General features: G+C 40.5%; 2 protein-coding genes across 2 annotated transcripts in view; both read right to left on the bottom strand.

Moving 5' to 3' along the window:
* med30 (mediator complex subunit 30) overlaps window positions 1-8,761 on the bottom strand; it is a 31,696-nt gene extending 22,935 nt beyond the window's left edge. The window contains exons 1-4 of the mRNA XM_026346975.1: window positions 8,675-8,761; window positions 7,588-7,866; window positions 5,595-5,753; window positions 952-1,059 (exon numbers count right to left, since the gene is read on the bottom strand). Coding sequence (XP_026202760.1) covers window positions 952-1,059; window positions 5,595-5,753; window positions 7,588-7,788 — 468 coding nt within the window. The 5' untranslated portion in view covers window positions 7,789-7,866; window positions 8,675-8,761. The remainder of the gene's footprint in view (window positions 1-951; window positions 1,060-5,594; window positions 5,754-7,587; window positions 7,867-8,674) is intronic.
* Window positions 8,762-11,982: 3,221 nt separating this feature from the next.
* On the bottom strand, window positions 11,983-17,793 carry slc30a8 (solute carrier family 30 member 8). The gene is made up of 9 exons (XM_026348931.1): window positions 17,521-17,793; window positions 16,670-16,836; window positions 16,310-16,456; window positions 14,911-15,064; window positions 14,548-14,699; window positions 14,202-14,314; window positions 13,173-13,278; window positions 12,939-13,073; window positions 11,983-12,696 (listed from the first exon to the last, which is right to left on the bottom strand). The coding sequence occupies exons 1-9, from the start codon at window positions 17,592-17,594 to the stop codon at window positions 12,551-12,553; spliced, it is 1,194 nt and encodes a 397-aa protein (XP_026204716.1). The 5' UTR covers window positions 17,595-17,793; the 3' UTR covers window positions 11,983-12,550.
* Window positions 17,794-17,977: the final 184 nt, after the last annotated feature.

A 17,977-nucleotide genomic window follows, 5' to 3' on the forward strand; every position in this document is an offset into this window, starting at 1 on the left:
CAATCTCGATGTGGATCTCAGACTTCATCTTTTCCACACTTGATATACACACTTTGCTTAAGGCAGCAACCTGACAAGGGCAATCCACAGTTTTCTGGTTCAGGTCCATAACCTTAGATTTGGAGGTGCTGACTCTCATCCAAACTACTTTACACTCAGCCTTAAATGGTCTCAGTTCACAACACTCAAGAGGCCTTTCAACCAAGACAGGCCCATAATATTCAGAGCTTTGTGATTTATAAACAACTTTTTCACAGGCAACAACGAAGTCAGTTGATATTTTGGCACTAGATATAGAGTCAGAGTCAGGGACAGGGACAAGACAGTGACAAAAATGTATAAATTTGGATCACAGCACGACGTGGGTTAATTTCTCCTGGCCTAGAGCAGGATCCATAGTTCACATTATATAATATTATAAAGAGCTTGACATTAACTAAACATCACTTTTCTGGCCCAGAAAAGTTTCTGAAATCGTGTACCATCATGCCCGCCTTCAGCACACAAACTCTATCAGCAGACAATAAAGTTTATCAAGTGTAGCCTCTTTAATTTGCTTTGTACCATCTTTCTTTTTACAACCTGGATAGCTGCTATTCAGATAATGGAAAGTCAGCTATTAAAACTTTGAGTTAATGACGACGAGTAAAATTGCTAATCTGTAATGAATGCCATCCCTATTAAAGATTTTGGGCACAGTGTTTTCCCTAAATCTCAGGTAGATGTGATTTAAAATGATTGAAGGCTCATGAATCTCAGCTGTGAACTGAAACTTTGCAGATCTGAAATAACATCATGTTAAGCTGTGATCAAATTTCATGATATCAGTTTTTGAACCTCTTTTTCCATTTATTCTTTTATTAGCCCCACCTTCTTGTCTCATTACCGCCTGCTGGAACTCAAACCTGTAATCCTAATAGTGCTGCGCAGTTAAGATACAGAACACAATACCTTGTTAACCTCCAGGATTTCTCTCCTCTCTTCAGTCGCAGGGCGGCTCTGGCCGGCTGAACGATCCTCGTGCTTGGAGCCATCATCTTCCACAAAGGGTATCAGTTGCTGGAAGTCACAGCAAACAAAAATCTGATTATATTATTTACCGTAAGCAAGACAACTGTAAGATGATCACTTTAAAAAGTGTGACAATTTCCCAAACCAGTAATCGCAATAATCATTCATTATTATAATCTGCTCTGTGGTGCACCTTTGTCCTCTTACTCAGACCATTGTCTTTTCAGTAGATCTTTATGCCTGTAGATGTCTGCTGGCATAAGTCAGAATCGCACATGGACATGGACTCTCTCTCTCTCTCTCTCTCCCTCCAATGGGTCCCTAGCCATTCTCATGAAGCAGTGAAAATGGGGATTCTGTGTAAGCTCTCGAACACAGAGTGAGACTCACTTGTCTCTCGTCAACGTAAAGAGAGAGAGAAAGTGAGTGGGAGATTAATTCATTTTTAAACGCTCTGTGTGCTTGACCTTGTATGCTTGACACTACAGTGAGGCTGATGTGCAAGAGCCTTCAGGCGAGGCAGTGTTCCTGAGAGATGACAGGGTCAATGCCCACTGCTTTACATCACACTGCCCCCTAGTGGTCACCTTGCAGCAGAGGGGTGCCAGAGGCTTGGTGCAGTCACACATCAGCTAATATATGAATGTGTTGAACACAGTTCCTGGTATAATACAGCAAGGACATAGAAGACCTACACTGGAAATATGTGATTGATATTATTCTTTATAATTACAATTAGATTTTGACAAAGGCTAAAGTGCCTGTGTATTTCAGCACTTCCTGAAAACACGTAGCAGTTATGTTGACAAATTCAATTTTACAGTTTCACTCTCTGAACTATCCATATATAAACACTTTTGTGCACAAGGCATATGATAGCATGTTAAATGGGTTTCAATTAAAGCTGTAAAGATTCTCTGCACTAGCTTGTTATACTTATTGCCTACAAGTGAAAGTTAAAAACCATAGATTGAGAGAATATACCTTGATCCAATAATAACTTGGCAACAATGCTAATCTAAATTGTGCAAAGTCTTTGAGGTTATTCTGCTTGACTACAGTGTTTGACCTGAGGTTGTGCAGCTGGACCGGAGGCCCTGCGGACAGTAGATAATGATTCAAGAAAGCTGCTTCGTCTGGAAGCAATGACTGACTAGTGTATGGTTGGAGCCAGCCAACGTCAAGACTAACATGAAAGAAGAAAAAATAGGCAGACAGAAATATAGCCAAACAGAGGAGGAGAGAGGAACAGACTGAAAGGTCTAGTCAGACTAGGAAAGAGCAGGGTTGACGGGGGCAAGGAAATGGATGAGAAAAGAGCAAGAAAACATGGAAAGGAGGATAAAACTCACAGAAATACAAAAAGAGAGACACAAATGTGTCAGAATGATGTAATCTGGAAAACTTTCTGTGCTCCTGTCAGTTTCCAGGCTGAGCTCCATGCCAAACTGTAAACTCTGACTCTCAGAGGGAGAACAGACAGTAAGAACATGTGCAGGATATTACAGCAGACAAACTCTGAGCTTGTCTTTGGCTCAAGAAAACTTTAAGTAGAAAAAGAGGAAAGTTTTTTTCATTAGATAATTTCAGACCAAAGCCTGACATATCACATTTTAAAGGTAGTGGGCTGATTTTGGCAGCTTGTGGGGGAAAATTAAATGTGCTGACTAGGGTGGGAAAGATGGATGAAGAGTGCATTGTGTGTGTGTGTGTGTGTGTGTGTGTGTGTGAGAGAGAGAGAGAGAGAGAGAAAGAAAGAAAGAAAGAGAGAGAGAGAGAGGGAGAGGGAGAGGGTGCACGTGTAGCTATGAAGTAAATGTGTGTGAGTTTGTCTGTGTGAGTCATAGCCCCTGCTTCTCCCACAGAAAGATGGATGTGGTTTTGTGCCTGACAGAGAAGAATGGGCTAATGAAGTTCTCCAGGTTGCCTCACTGAGACATGAGGAAAAGGGTAGAAAAAGATGAACTGAAAAAATAACAAAATAATACGAAAATAGTGGGGTAACCATGTAAGGAGAGAGGGAAATTAAATGGCAAGGCTGTTCACTGCAGGAAATGACAAAAGGGGGGAGAACTTGGACAACAGAGAAAGGGGATTAGATGAGAAGTAGAGGAGAAAGCTGGAGAGAAAGGCAGGGAAACAACACTAATGTGAAGAAATAGACTGAGGGAAAGAGAAAGAAAATAGAGAGAGGCAATATCGAGCAGCTACAAGAGCGAAAGATGAACTGTGGAAAAAGAGGGATAGAAACAGGAAGAGGGAGAAAATGTGAAAGAGTCTGAGGACAAAAAGGGTGGAAAAACTGCAACAAACAACAGCTGGAAAGGAAAAGGGGAAAATGCTGACTTGTGCCTTTGCTCCAGCTGTTCATTAAATGGGTCTGTTGCTAATTAGGCTGTGATGAGGTCACACTGCCCGAGTCATTGATTCCATTTCCTGTTTCAGGCAGCCAATAGTGAATGGCTGTCAGGCGAGCACCTGAATTCTCCGGGATGATAAATGGCATGCATGCCGAGGCCAAAATCAACAACCCTCAGCCCCAGACAAATATGGTGAGCTGTACTATTGGTCGGTCAGCACTGGACTGGGTCTCCGCCTCAAGGGGAATAAATATGTATATGTATAAACGTTTAAGTAAGGTAGAGAGAAAGGGGAAGAAAAAGTAACTAGATGGCTAAGGTTTACGCCGGGAAAATGTCAAAGTGAACCCTGCACAGACTTTGATTCTAGGGGCAGAACTGCAGACGAGTCATTTCGAACAACCAGTGAATAGACCATTCGAAATGCTGCTGAGCAACTGTACTATTCAATGTGGAAAATGTACACAATGGCAGCCATCACAAATTTGTTCCAATTTAAGACTGGTCTCCTCCCACATCCTCCTTTATCCTCCGTAGGAGTCTGGTGAGAGAGATTAGCTCCGAGCCAATCTGTAGAAATTGGGAAGGGACTGCCGCAGTCATAAATCCAATCAAATAGTGGTGGATAGCCTCACTGTAGCCCTGCATGGAGTCTTGTGCTTGGCCAGCCAGTACATTTGTGTCTGCGTAAGTGCATGTGTATAGAAAAAAAGGCCATTGTGACATGCTGTACTTCACCACATGCACGTCTATGTTGTATTCTCTAGGATATAATGGTGCTCACGCATGTGTATTTCTGTATCTGAGTAGAGTGGCTGAGCTGAGGTGCTGCTGTTCCTGAACGTGGATGATGACCACTAACCAGCAGTAAAGAGCCTCTAGAGACTCACACAAACGACCGCTGAATCTGCTGCAAGCAAAGGAAAGACACACCTAGAGGGAGTAGGTGAGATGAGAGTCCCAGAGGGTAAACATGTGAGAGTGTGTGTGTGTGTGTGACTAAGCAGGTGTGGCAGTAACAACAGCCTACTTCATTTAAACGAACAACATCCTAATTTAGCAAGCTACTGTACTTGTGTGAAAGGCTTTATGAGACACTGGCTGAAAGCACAAAATATGCGTGACTAGCACATACAGCATGTGTTGATGTTTGCATCTGGGAGGATCAATCAATCACAGCAAATTAAAAATGTAGTTCTAGTGCTTAAGCAGCACATCCTGCTAATTCTAACGGCAGCTGCAGGTGTTTATGTACTCTATGAAAATATAACTTGATTTGAGGTAAGATAACATCTCAGTTGAAAAGTGCAACAATCAAGAGACAATTTAATGAAAATAAAATCAAAGTACAACTACACGTATTGTATAGGAACAGCATATTTTGAACTAATTATGAAATTGATTAGAGGGAATAATTAAACTGATGATTTCCTATAATGTCAAAATGTAAATAAAAATATAATAATAGTGGATAACAGAGGGGTGTTTAACCTTTATTTTGTTTTATTATTACTTTTTAATTCATTTAAAAGAGACATTTGTAGTCAAATTTAAGTAATTCAACTACACAGTAAATAAAGTAGAGCATTGCCTTATCCTTAGCTGTGTTTAGTAGGCAAGATTTTTTTCTAGCATCTGCCCCCTTGAAATGTGGTGTATACTTAACCCAATTTAGCTCTAGAGGAGTTCCACAGGTGTTTCTGTTCAGGGTCAACACATTTTAGGAAAGGGGGCTTTTTCTCCTCAAGGCTTTTGCTCAATTTGTGTAGAAGCAGGGATGTGAGGCTCATAGTGTATTACACAAATATGGTGCTGTCTGACTTGAATGAATTTTATCAGATAAAGGGGTAGAGGACAACACACATCTGCAGTCTCTGGCACACATTATAACTTGTTTTATATCTAGGGCCACACACCAGCAGTGCAATGATGCATGTCAACCTATGATATAACATCAAGCCACTGTCAACATGCATCAACTCACATCAGGTTTATAAAATTTACTCGAGCTACCGTACTGGCGTGTGCTGCACATAGTGTCTGTAGCAAATACAGGTGACTGAAACTGTGTGTGACATTTTCACTCCTTATAAAGAAGTTGCATGTTGTTTGAATGTCAAAAAGATCTTATATTGTGGAAGAAGTTGACTGAAAATATTACCACCTCCAGTCACATCAGTGTGGAAACAATTTAACCTCCATACTCAGCTTTTTCTGTCTCACCTCTGGAAGTATGGGGTCCAGACCGGCACAGTTTTCATTGCATTTGTCGTAGACAAGGCGCAGCTTGCGGAAGAGCACAGATAGCATGCGTAGGTGCTCCTGGAGTTTCGCCAGCCTGTCCTGATGGGTGTTGGGGTGGTAAGTGACTCCATTAGGCAGCTGAGAAGCACCACAGAGGAAACGTTGGTTAAGTACTCACCTACAATTTTGTTAGTGCTAATAAAAAGCAAAAGCTATTGATACCTACTGACTGCCAAAAACACTACAAAGCCTCTGTTGTTCCCTAACTGGTACTAGTCCATTAGAAGCCTCCAGCTAATTCACAATACATTCCCCTTGTTTTACGCCGATAACAAAGAGATAGTTCTCTTTCAGATAAGGTTGATAGCGAAAAGGCTAACAGAAGAACAGTTTAACATATGTTAGCAAAGCACCAATATGGTATCTGGTCATGACAATATAATAATATCACAATTTAAACTTCCAAACAAACTCAGCAGAAACAAAAGGTTAACTGCTTCAGCTGCAGCACTTTAAATGTGTTCTGTCTTTCTCATACTGAAGCAACATCACAGGCTTTTAACAAGAATGGGTGTTAAAGAGAAACAAGACATGTTTTTATTGAGGGGATCGACAAGCCTCTGGGGCAGCACTGTCTGATTATAACCATCCTACATAGCATGAAACAAGCCTGCCTTCAGGGCAAGCAAAGTGAAGAGAGAAACAGATGGGAGGGAGACAGACAGACAGAGACCTAGGGAGAAAGGCAACGAAGAGAAGGTAAATGAAGAATTTATATGAGTATAAAGGCAGTCTGTGATCTGAAAAAAAGCCACAACAATGCTGTTTGTGCATTCTGCTGGCTGAGGCATGTTTGTTTGGCCTGTCTCTGCCTGTGATTTTAACAAGGTGCAGGGGGAGCATCTCAGAGGAGCAAGAAGACATCCATGATAAACTCATGCTGACCTCATCTTCCAGAAACCATCAGAGCTAAACTACACATAAACTGAAGAGCAAACACATACAAAGAGTAATTTCCAACAATCCATTAGCTTAAATACATTCGAACAACCTGCCATTATTTGAATGCAGTAAACTAATTTATTATGCAAACATATAAAGATCAGTATGTGAAAAAGTCTGTGGACACAATTTGTTAAGGCATTTATCTAAAATAGCTCTCTTTGTTCTAACAACGCCCCATAAGCCCAAAAACCTAAACACCTACACAACACGTGCTGTATTGCAATAATGTTACAAATATGCAGCATTCATTTTTTCCACTGATTGGCAGATAAAAAACATTTGTACTACTCTGTCATTTTGATGTCAACAAACATAGTAGCTGCTTAGCATATGTGAGAGACTGCATGTTCAACTAAAATAAATTCATTCTATTCATCACCCATTGTTTGGACCCATTTTCCAAACACTGTGTGTTTCTAACATCTACCAATCTTTCAGACAGTTCCCTAAAATTCAAGCAGAAAACAATCAATAAGTTTTAGACATGTCAAACGTAACATGTCAAAAAGTCCTCTGTAAAAAGAAAAGATCCATTTCAAGTTTACATGTTTGTTGAGATGTATCAATAAACTTTCTACTGTCTCTTAGGCGCATTTAGTAATCAGTCTCCTTGTACCGTCTAGTTTGTAAGTACCACATCAAAGAAAATCTTTGACAGTTGTCATTATTATTTGCAAAATACAATTTTGTCATGTTACATTACAATTTATTTTTACACAGATTTTTCCTTCGGGGATTGAAGTTTCTTTCTGATTTGTGTGAATCTTATGAATGCAGTTTTTACTCCTTTTATGCTGTATGTGTATGTATAAGTGTCTTTTAAAGGAAAAATGTGAGACGTGATTAGGAGAGAATGAATGGCAAACAGGAAAAATTAACAAATATTTCATTTGTTAGACGTTCTGACTTTTTACTAAACGTTGGCAGATTAACGGGCAAGTGGACAGAAACACAGAGCAAGACAGACCTGCATGTTCCTAAGGAGTTGGAATATCTCCATGGTTCTGAGGACAATGTCTTGGACCGTCTCCTGGCCAATGCGACACAGTGAGGCCGTGTTGACATCACGAGCTGCCTGAGCCTGCTGCTGCTGCTGCTGCTGTTGCTGCTGCTGCTGCTGCGGTGGCGGCTGCCCGCCAAAAGGTGATACTAGAGGAGGGGTTGTCATGGAGACGGCGTTGAAGATGATGGAGAAGGTGGTCTAGGTCCAGGTGAAGTTATTTTACGCCAGCACACTGTTACATGCCTGGATTAAGTGTTCGACAGGTGTAAGAGAGATAAAGTAGAGCAAAATGAAGGGAATTGAGTTAATGTAAGTCTAATGAATATCTTAATTATCAATTAATATCCCAACAAGTAATCCATGAGTTTGCTTGGTTTGTAAAACATCAGACAGATGTGAAAAATAAACATAATTTCTACTAATAGTCTAAATATATTTTTCCTTACTTCAATGTGACAGTGGGAAAAGTGGTAACTGGAGAGGGTTGAACCATCAAATGTTATTGTCTTGGTTCATTTCTGTTGCACTTGCTCTAGTCTAATAGAAAACTGTTGACTGATAGTCATTTATTAGTATCCTTTATATGAAATATTTTGTTTTTTAGGACCTGTCAAACACGGGAGCAGGTTAATAATGTGCAATACCATTTATTTAACAGCTGCTAGTGAAGCGGGGCGTTTTACGAGCTGCACACCTGTCACAGATTAATTAAACAAACGCTGCCTGGCTAAAAACAGTCAAAGTCACTGTGCTAACGTAAAAGCCTTTAGTTTAAGTTGTCTTCCGAGGTTTGAGAAAAAGTTCATACGCTCGTAGAAGCCTATTAGATGCTATTTTGGACTTTCAGGACACAGAAAGACGAACAGTCACCCTGCGGGTTAATTAGCTAACGTGTAAAAGTGCAGCAGTTGTCCCCAAAGCTAAGTCACACCACACACTACTCCACCTGTGTCTCGGTTCACTTTTGGTGTCATTTAACGCTCCACATGAAATTAACATCGCGGTGGTTGTTCGTATTTATTTCAAAGCGCATTAGTCGATGTGTTGTTACCTGTGTGCTGATAATTAATCTGTTTTGTTGACATGTCAGATCCACTGCTCTGCTCCCAGAAGCGCTGCTGCTCCAAGTATCGCGAGAGTTCACCAGTGGCGGTAAGTCATGGAATAGAAGCGCGGCTTTAAAGTTAGTTTTAAGTAATTTGATGTTATTTTGAGTAGATGAGAATATTTCAATTATACAAAATGAAATTACGCATCACTGACACTAAACATAACCTATATTTATTTTTTAAGTGGACTCCTTTACTGCAAATATCCCAAAAGCAATAACAATATTACGGTAAAGCGAGGCGCACGACAAAATGATCAGGCTGCTTAGAATAACAGCGCCATGTGGTGGTCTGCTCTTATATAACAGTCAGTTGTCATGCTGTTTGAGTCGTCGGCCCCTAGGCCAATCTACTCCATGATCGCTTCTCATGCATCATTTTAATTTTTTTAGTAAGCATAATTCAATTCCATCCCATAACTGGGTATGCTGAATGCATACATTCATCTATTACTTATACTGTACAGCTGTGCTGGTGTTATTTTGTGAACCATCAGAATTTAAATTAATTTCAAATAGGTCTCGGAAAGATGCGGTTGTGTATAGCCCATAAGGCTGCTTCTTCAGCATGTGCTCTGCCATGCAGCAGAATTACTGTTCTAAATTGCAGAGACTGGAAATAAGAGCTTTATTGAAAAAGAAAAGGCTTTGCCTTCAGGCTTGACTGGGACTGAAAAAGTAGATTAGAATGCCTATTACTTAATTTACATTATTCATTCCAATTTAGGGTTACAGTTTGGATTTCAATTTTCTTTTATCTGAAACATATTTTGTGTAATAATAACCTGGAGTAATTTCTCTTCACTTATTCTCTTTCTCTAAAAACACCTTATCTGCCGCATGCAACAGTGAAATGAAAACCACTGTGTCAAGTTCACTTGACTAACCACAGCTTCTTAATTGCAGAAGAAGTGCTGGTTAGCTTGCCAGGATGAATGAGTGTTACTCTTAGAATCCCCATCTGCTGCACCGCCAGACCAACTGAGGCATGCCTTTTGGAAATGAGTTTCTCCATAATCATCCAGCCTGTCTTCCTCGTGTGTTTAATTGGGATGAAGGGGTAGTGATGGTGAGTTGGTGGAGGCAGGTACTGTAATGAATATGCTCTTCCTACTGTTACATTATAAGAAATTACTTTTAAATTCACACATAAATGAAAAAGGTGGGAAAACGCAAAGGTGTTTGGATGTGTGCATGCTTATTTTGTGTGTTTGTGGTAATGTGTGTGTTTGTCATGGAGACACAACTGTAAAGGCAGGAGTCTGCATGTCCTTAGCTACTTGAAAGCCCATCTATCATCACTGATCAAAGTGAATAGAGAAATAACAGGAGATATTGATCACATCACGGCAAGCTGATAGAAAATGCATTGATTCTAAATGGCTTTTTCACCTCAATGTAATCAAATCTGATGGACACAAAACATTCTTGTAAATATCAAAGACCTTCATTCATCACGAGGCATAGCTATCAGAAATCTTGTCACTTTTACTTTGACCAACTTTATGAGGTTACGCAGTCACAAATCCTACTGGAGAGCAGCTGGAAGAGGATTCAAATTAAATATTGAACAAACAGGCCGTGCTGTGCGTCTCAAGCAGCTAACTGTATGCCTTGCACTGTTGCATGTAATTGTGGCCTCTGGCCTGAAAAACATAAGGCAACACAGATTACCTTGAAACTGATGGCAGGTTCGTGGTACTGCATCATCTCGCCAGTGCTGCAGGGGCTTGAACTTTAAACATGAGAGGGCGAGACGGCAAGAATGGGAGAGAGGAGGATGAAGTGAATCCAGAAAGAGAAACGGAGAGTAAAACCAGAAAAATGAGCTGTAGACAGTGAATGGTAACAAACGTGGAAAGGGAGGCAGATAGAACACCCCTAGTGAGGAAATACAAACCAAACTATAATTATTAGCTCAGGGGGTATCAGGACTAAAACGGATTATCTAGCCACCTAGTGCATTACTCATGCTTTAATTAAATATGCACTGATCTGGTCCCTTCGGGGCTAAGTTCAGATGAAGAGAGAGGAGGGAATACAACAGTCTGCTCCGAAGGCAGCGGCATGTAAAGTCCAATCAACTGCTCACAGCAAATTTCATGTACGGAAGTCTCTGGACCAAGAATTAGGTGAAGGTTTAGGGATGTAGTGTATGAAATGTGAGCAGGTGGGTGGCGTGTGAATGTGTACTGTGTAAGTGGGTGTGTGTATTATTATTATTATTTCCAACCATCATACAGCAGTGCACCAACACCAGTAGATCATTTCTTTCTTATGTTCTATCTACCCACTGTATTTATAGTGTTCTTTTGTGTTGGTGGGAGAGAGGCACCAGAATTATTTGACACAATTAAACACTTCACTGAGTTAAAGCTCCTGCTGCAGTTTAATGATCATTAATACAGGTGCACAAACAGTGCCAGTAGATCACAAACTCACACTGTGCAGCCAATCATTGTTCCTGCAAACTGTTTTAAATTCTAGTCCCACAGTTCCCTTTAGTACCACATATACACAACATGGGAAAATATGCATAACATGATGCACATGAAGCCCGGGGTTTGAACATGTCACTCACCTCAAACACTGATGATGTGTTAGACAAAGGTCATGTAGATATTATACTTTTTTTCAGCCTAAAACTCAAAACATTTTAAATTATATAGCCGATGATATCATACTATGCGTCTTTACTGTATATATTTCTATAATAAAAGACCCACAGTTAATGGGCACCAGCCAGTTATGTGTCAGTTGTTATTAATGATGCCCTTGACCATGTTACTGTAGCTCAGGACACCCATGGACCTCGCTGCAGGAAACAGGAGGCCAGAAGAAGGTCAAACTCAAACGAGCCGTAAACACTTCAGTGCCAGTAGGATGTCGGTGGCCCCTGGTGCCCCTGAACGACCACCCCGGTGCATTAAAAATCACACAAACTGGCTCAAGGTCAAGGAAATGGAGGACTGCTAATGGGGATCAACATGGCCCTGAAGACAGTCGATCCATTTTTACGCTTGTTGCTGGGCAACAGAGGAGCTATATTGGAAGTAAGGGGTTAAACGGATACTGTGCTTTGTCACAAAGGCATTTATGACATTGTAAATGAAACTCTGAAAGCAAAACTCATAAGAGAGAATTTGAAAAAGGAATATTTTATTTAATAATTCATCTCAACGGGAACCTTACAACTGTAAAAAAGCAGTCAGAAGGCATTTTGATCATGTAAAAATACACTTGAGTCCTTCCACATACAGAACTGCAGGTATTATAATCATGAATAGAAATATTATTTGGTTTGTATTTACACGTGCCAGAACATGTGCAAATGGATGTGACTGTATCCTATGTGTGTGTCTCACGTTGATACAGCAGGTTGATGCTCACAACGCATTAGTTAAGATGTATGTTTAAAAGTTTAAAGCAGTTACGTCAACAAAGATAATCATATTCATCGTGCACCGATTCACAGAAGAAGAACAGTGAAGAGTGGTTTCTATTTTAACTTGAATAAAGTTTTTAAAATACTAATTAAAGTTTTAAACAAGTTAAAACTTCACACAGGAGATTTCCCCTTGAAGTCATTTACATCCTGCGCCAGCTTGCCGTTCATCAAAACATATTTCAATATCAATATTTCTTGAGGAGTGTCAACATGAAGACACTTTGTGGCTTTAATGCCACAGTAAAACACCAAACGTCAGGGTCCAGTGAGCAGCGCAGAACAACTAAATACTGTTCTCGCCACAGGTTTTGACAGCTACGCCACAGCTTGACTTTATTCTGCTGCGCTCAGATATTGTTTTGAGCAGGCTCCTACATCTTGGGGTCTTCACACAGAGTACATCCAGGCTTCAAGTCGGCCTCTCTCTCCATCTGAATCGTAACAGAGTGGAAGTTGTAGGAGGAGAAACAAGCCTGGGTCATTTCTCTTAGCACAGTCTGAGCGTCCACTGAGTCATCTGTGGAGGAGAGAAGGAAACAACAATAAACAAACACGAATCGCTCTGTGTGTGTTTATACTACGTGTCTACCACTTGCTCTTTATAGGGAGGATGCTAATTAGTTGAAGGAGTTTGAAAATGAAGCTATTTTGTAACAGCTAGCCTAATTGTAAAAACATTCTTTAAATAATAATAAAAAAGACATCAAACAGCTCATAGTCTCAAAAGAAAACGTCTTCATTCGACCACTTTCATCTCACCTATGGCTACATGTGCAGACAGCATAACCTGGTTCATGGTGAGAGCCCAGATGTGAAGGTTGTGGACCGCTGTGACCCCCTTCACTGAGAGCAGACCCTGCCGCACCTCACTGTACTTCACCCCTGATGGAGTGCCTGAGCCGAAAAAAAAAACAAAGTCTTAGTAAGCCTAAGACTGTGAGATAATGATTATGAAGTCAGAGACAATGAATATATGGATCCTTTGAGCTTCACCTTCCATCAGGACGATGATGATGTCTCTCATGATGGTGAAAGTTGTGCATAACACCAGTATGGAGAACAGGAAGGTGCAGATGGGGTCGGCCATCTTATACTCAGGCTGGAAAACAAAACAAAACAGAAAATGACTACTAGCTATTATCAGACATGTTTATCTGCATTGTAAATCTATGTGTCCACATTTAACATTGTGGAAGACACCAGTAATGGTTTCTAGGAAGAAACGTATTACAGTAGCTGTAGAGCATTAAGGCACACTGGACAGTAACAGTGAATTTAGTGTTTATGTGCTATAAGGGAAGCTCATAATTTTTCTGCATAGCCAAAGGATCTACAGCCCACTGAAGATCACTGAGCCTTCTGCAAGCAACAAAACAGCGCGTGGACAGAAAACACAGCAGCATCTTTCCTGCTGCAAACAGCCACAGCCTTGTGTTGTTTGACATTCCTCAAGGGTGTGTGTTTTTGACGCTGAGAATACCAAGTCTTCTAAGAAGCTGAAAATAATTCAGGAATTCATAAAGGAGAGTTACTGTACTGGGTGCTGCAGTAACCACACACTGACTAAAAAAAGCCAAAACAGTGGATATCATCAAAATAACATCAACTTCCCAGGGACTGCAGATGATATTAAGCTAATATATGTATAAATATAATCCACTGTCTAAAATAAACTAATATTGTTATATATTTGTATCTGTCTTGTCCTGTGTTTTTTTAAGTTGGTACACTGTGAAACATATTACTATGGAACTTTATATTTCCTTGTCCATTTATCATTAGCTCTCCCCATGTCCTGCACAAACACTGCTTTATACTGTACTTCTGTTTTGCACTCAGTAGGAAAACACATACTTAATAATTACTCATGCAATTACCAAAGTAAAGCTCATACTAAACAAATTTCAACAAGAGAAAAGTCCAGTGCTCATAGTTTCTTGACTACTTTCCTTCACTCCCCGTATGGTTCAGACATTCTCTTAGGCTTTTCAGCCTGTGTACACACTGAGACAGTCTGCTAACCTTGAAAAATATAATGATGGCGCTGACAAGCACGCTGAGGCTCTGGAGAAGATCTCCCACCACGTGGACAAAGGCTGCTCTCACACTGGCATTGGCCTGCTTAGCCCTCCGTCCTGACAGGAGAAAAATAACAGCACACTAAAGCTAATTATACACTAGCTTATAATTCATTATATATTCCATTATAATGTCATTATAATGGATTGTAATGCCCTCCATAGTGCATATTCAGTCACACTGCAGAATAGTGTGCATGGGGGATTGAACAGTTAATTGTTTCACAGCCAGTGCTGATCATATTTGAGAAGAAAGTGACAAAATAATGACTGGTACAAGGGGAACATACCATGGTTTAGCTCCACGTCTACGTTATTCGAGTGGGCATGATTTGAGACGTGATTGCATCCTTTTCCTTTCTTGTGACTATGGCCATGACCATGTGAGCTGAGCCCCCCGTGACTGTGACCGTGGCCAGACTGGTGAAGGGTGAGGGCCATGCTGTTGGCAGAGGGAACAACGTATTTTCAAAGTGTGAAGCTAAACGTCTCTGTGCAAGATTTTTGCACAAACTGCTGCAACGCTCCATCACACTGGATTTAGGATTGCTCTCCTCTCTGTATTGTCTTTAATTAAATCATAAATATTCAAAAGACACACTGTGCGCTGATGAAAGTTGCATAAACAAGGGCTGTGTGTGTATTTTACTCACATAATATTGGCCAACACAGCACAACCAGAGGTAATGAGCATGACAGTGCCCTCGATGGTGTAGTCATCACTGATGAGGCGCTCCACAGCCAGGTAAACCAGCACTCCTGTTACCAGCCAGATGGTGAAAACTGACAGCAGCGCACCGAGGATCTCTGCATGGGTGAAAGGATGAGCAGGGGAAAAAAAACAAGATGAAACACAACAACAACAAACACTGACTCGAGGTTTGTCTGAATAACAGAGGAACCAAATAACACAAAGAAGCCAACTTTAAATTCAACACATTACACAACTGTAGAGGTCTAATTATTTGTGTAGCACTAATTACCAGGCTAACATTCAACCGATGTTCTGGTCAAATGGTGACAGATTAGGCCTTGTTATTCTGTTGAAAAACATTTAAATTAGCACAGACTGTATGCAGTTTGATATTATACAAGAATATTAACATCACTGTGCAGCAGAGCCCACTAGACATGAGATTCAGTGGTATAGTAAGTTTAAGTTTGTACATTAACACAGACAAAAGAGAAAACCAAGCTTTAACTTTGCCATTTATTAGCCCTGTCTAACAAATCTGGCTTTGAAAAACCTTACATAAATGTTTAATGTTGTTCTTCTCGTGTCCCTCACTACGACCCACAGTGCGACACAGAGACAAAAGGACCCCAGAGTCGCAACAGGGGAAAGTTGAGAAAAACAGCAACAGCCGTGAAAGCGGATCAGGAATCAGTTTACTACCTGACATGAATGAAATGTAAAACACCTGAGGACAAGCTGATCACACAGCCTGATTATTTATTTACTGCATATGTAATGTATGTCACTGGGACAGTAAAAAGAAGGACTTGTAAAAACTAACTGCAGAGATTGTTGGTGTCTCTAGCAATGGCAGAAAACAACAGCTTCGCCATAGGACAGGGAGTTTCAGTTTCCCATTATATTTTCTGACATGAACGCAGCATCTTCTCATCTCATGTCTCGTCATTTCCTAAATTGTTGAACTACTCCTAAGAAAGAAATGCTGCACTAAAGTACTAAAGTACAACAGTGCTAACAGGAGGACTATATGTAAAAACTAAACGTCACAACAAAATCTAATGACAGACGGTACAGACTCGATGTGCAGTGCAAAAAAAAGTTGGTACAATCTGTTTCACATACTTGGAGACTTGGAAACGTTTAAAGTTTTAACTGGCTCGTCGTTGTAATAAAGAAGCAGTCAAAAGAGTCTTTGTGAAACAGATCCAGCACTTCAGCAATTAAGATTCCAGATATCACTTAAACTTAAAATCCTGCATCAATCTGTCTCTATTAAAACACAACCAGGAAACAAAAGGAAGATTATTCCTGACAGAAGCAACCGGCGACTCATACGTATGTTGTCAACACTGTACCTGCACGGTGCCAGCCGTAGCTGAGCCTGTGTGTGGCAGGTCTGGAGGAGAGCCAAAGGGATAACAGGCTGATGATGAAGCTTAGCAAGTCCACCAGCAGGTGGGCGGCGTCCGTCATTACTGCAAGACTGCCTGCAAAATACCCACCTGCAGAAAGAAAGAGAGAGGAAATACTGCATGTTCAAATTCAAGTTAACATCACAGCCACAAAACATAACTTGTCAGTATTGTATATCAGCTAATCAGGCATCAGATAATGGAAAAACAACTGGATATGAAAACATGACAAAGAAACTGAAAGCCGGAGAGACAATGAGGAATTACATTAATTTAAAAAGTGAGCAAACCAGAGCGACTCACCGAGAATTTCACCGATCATGAAGATCAGGCAGATGACAGACACCACACACAGCCTCTTCCTGGCAACTTTCTTTTCTCGCTCACGGTCCTCCTGAGCATGGCTGTTGTCATGGCAATGCTTGACTCCACCGTTTGCATCTCTCAGTCCTGCCTCCTTCATGGACGGGCTGCAAAAACAGTAGAATAAAGACGATTCATTTATACTATATGACAGTGGGTAACGGACTCTTTAAAGATTATTTGGGTGCTGCAACAAGCTTTTTAAGATTTCAACAAAAAGTGCAATAATAGTTTACAATAGTCCAGTACTAGTTCATCTTTAATTAACAGAGGTCTAAAAGCATAAAAAGCTGCAAAAGGTGCTTGTTAGGACCAGTACAAAATATAAAATAACTAAATCTCAGCATGTTTTAAACGAAGAACAAATGTAAAAGCGACTTTAAATGTGGATTTTAAAGATTAATTTATCACTAAAGTTTATTTTATAAGGGATACGTCAGTTACTGAACCGTTTGGTTCACCGTGCTTTGTGCACACCTCCCTGGGGTTTTAAGGGTCATCCGGATGACCCGAAAACAAGTTTGCGCACAGCTATAGTCCCTCATAGACCCAGTCCAGACCAGTCCCGTGTGGAAAAACCAGCAATTCACACAGGACCGTGAGCAAAGACACAGCCCACAGATCAACCAGTTACAGTAAGTGAGACAAAAGAGCTCTTTGAGTGAAACTCACTCACCAGGATAGAAAAAGCTGAATTTGTTTTTAATATATCGCAACAAACTGTTGGAGTATGTTTTTCTTTTTCACATTTTACTTAATATTTAGCAGAAATGTAAGGAATAAAAATTTACCTGTCCACAGTGGTGTATGAGTTCCTCACATCTGTGACCAGAGGAACTCTCTCCGGATCCTTGTTTTGGGACATGATTGACGTCTCCGGAGAAAATCTGATAAATAAAACTCTCAAAGTCGAAAAAAATTTTAAAACAAAAAGTAAAAGAAAAAAAGTTACTTTCAGATGAAAATGATTTTTTTTTGTTACAGCAAACTAAATTTCTCCTGCTGACGTCGGTCTCCAGGTTTTGCTGGCTCCTCTCCGGACGCACCGAGCAGCTGATGAACATCCTCTCAAACCCACCGGGGCGCACACAGCTAAATATCTGCTGCAGCCTTGTGACCACCAGCGTTTGCACTGTGTGCAAACTCACGGCCGACTGCAGCAGATGGGAGGAAATGCCACGACAAACAGTGATCAGAGTAATATATATATATATGTATATATAGAAATAATCTATCTACAAACACACA

This window comes from Anabas testudineus, chromosome 11 (genome assembly GCF_900324465.2).
Source record: "Anabas testudineus chromosome 11, fAnaTes1.2, whole genome shotgun sequence".
Taxonomy (NCBI): Eukaryota; Metazoa; Chordata; class Actinopteri; order Anabantiformes; family Anabantidae; genus Anabas; species Anabas testudineus.

Coding starts and splice junctions, on each gene's coding strand:
- slc30a8 (XM_026348931.1), bottom strand. CDS start 17,594: ATGTCCCAAAACAAGGATCCGGAGAGAGTTCCTCTGGTCACAGATGTG. Junction 13,074..13,172: donor CATCATCGTCCTGATGGAAG/GTGAAGCTCAAA, acceptor TTTTCGGCTCAG/GCACTCCATCAGGGGTGAAG. Junction 12,697..12,938: donor GTCTGCACATGTAGCCATAG/GTGAGATGAAAG, acceptor TCTCCTCCACAG/ATGACTCAGTGGACGCTCAG.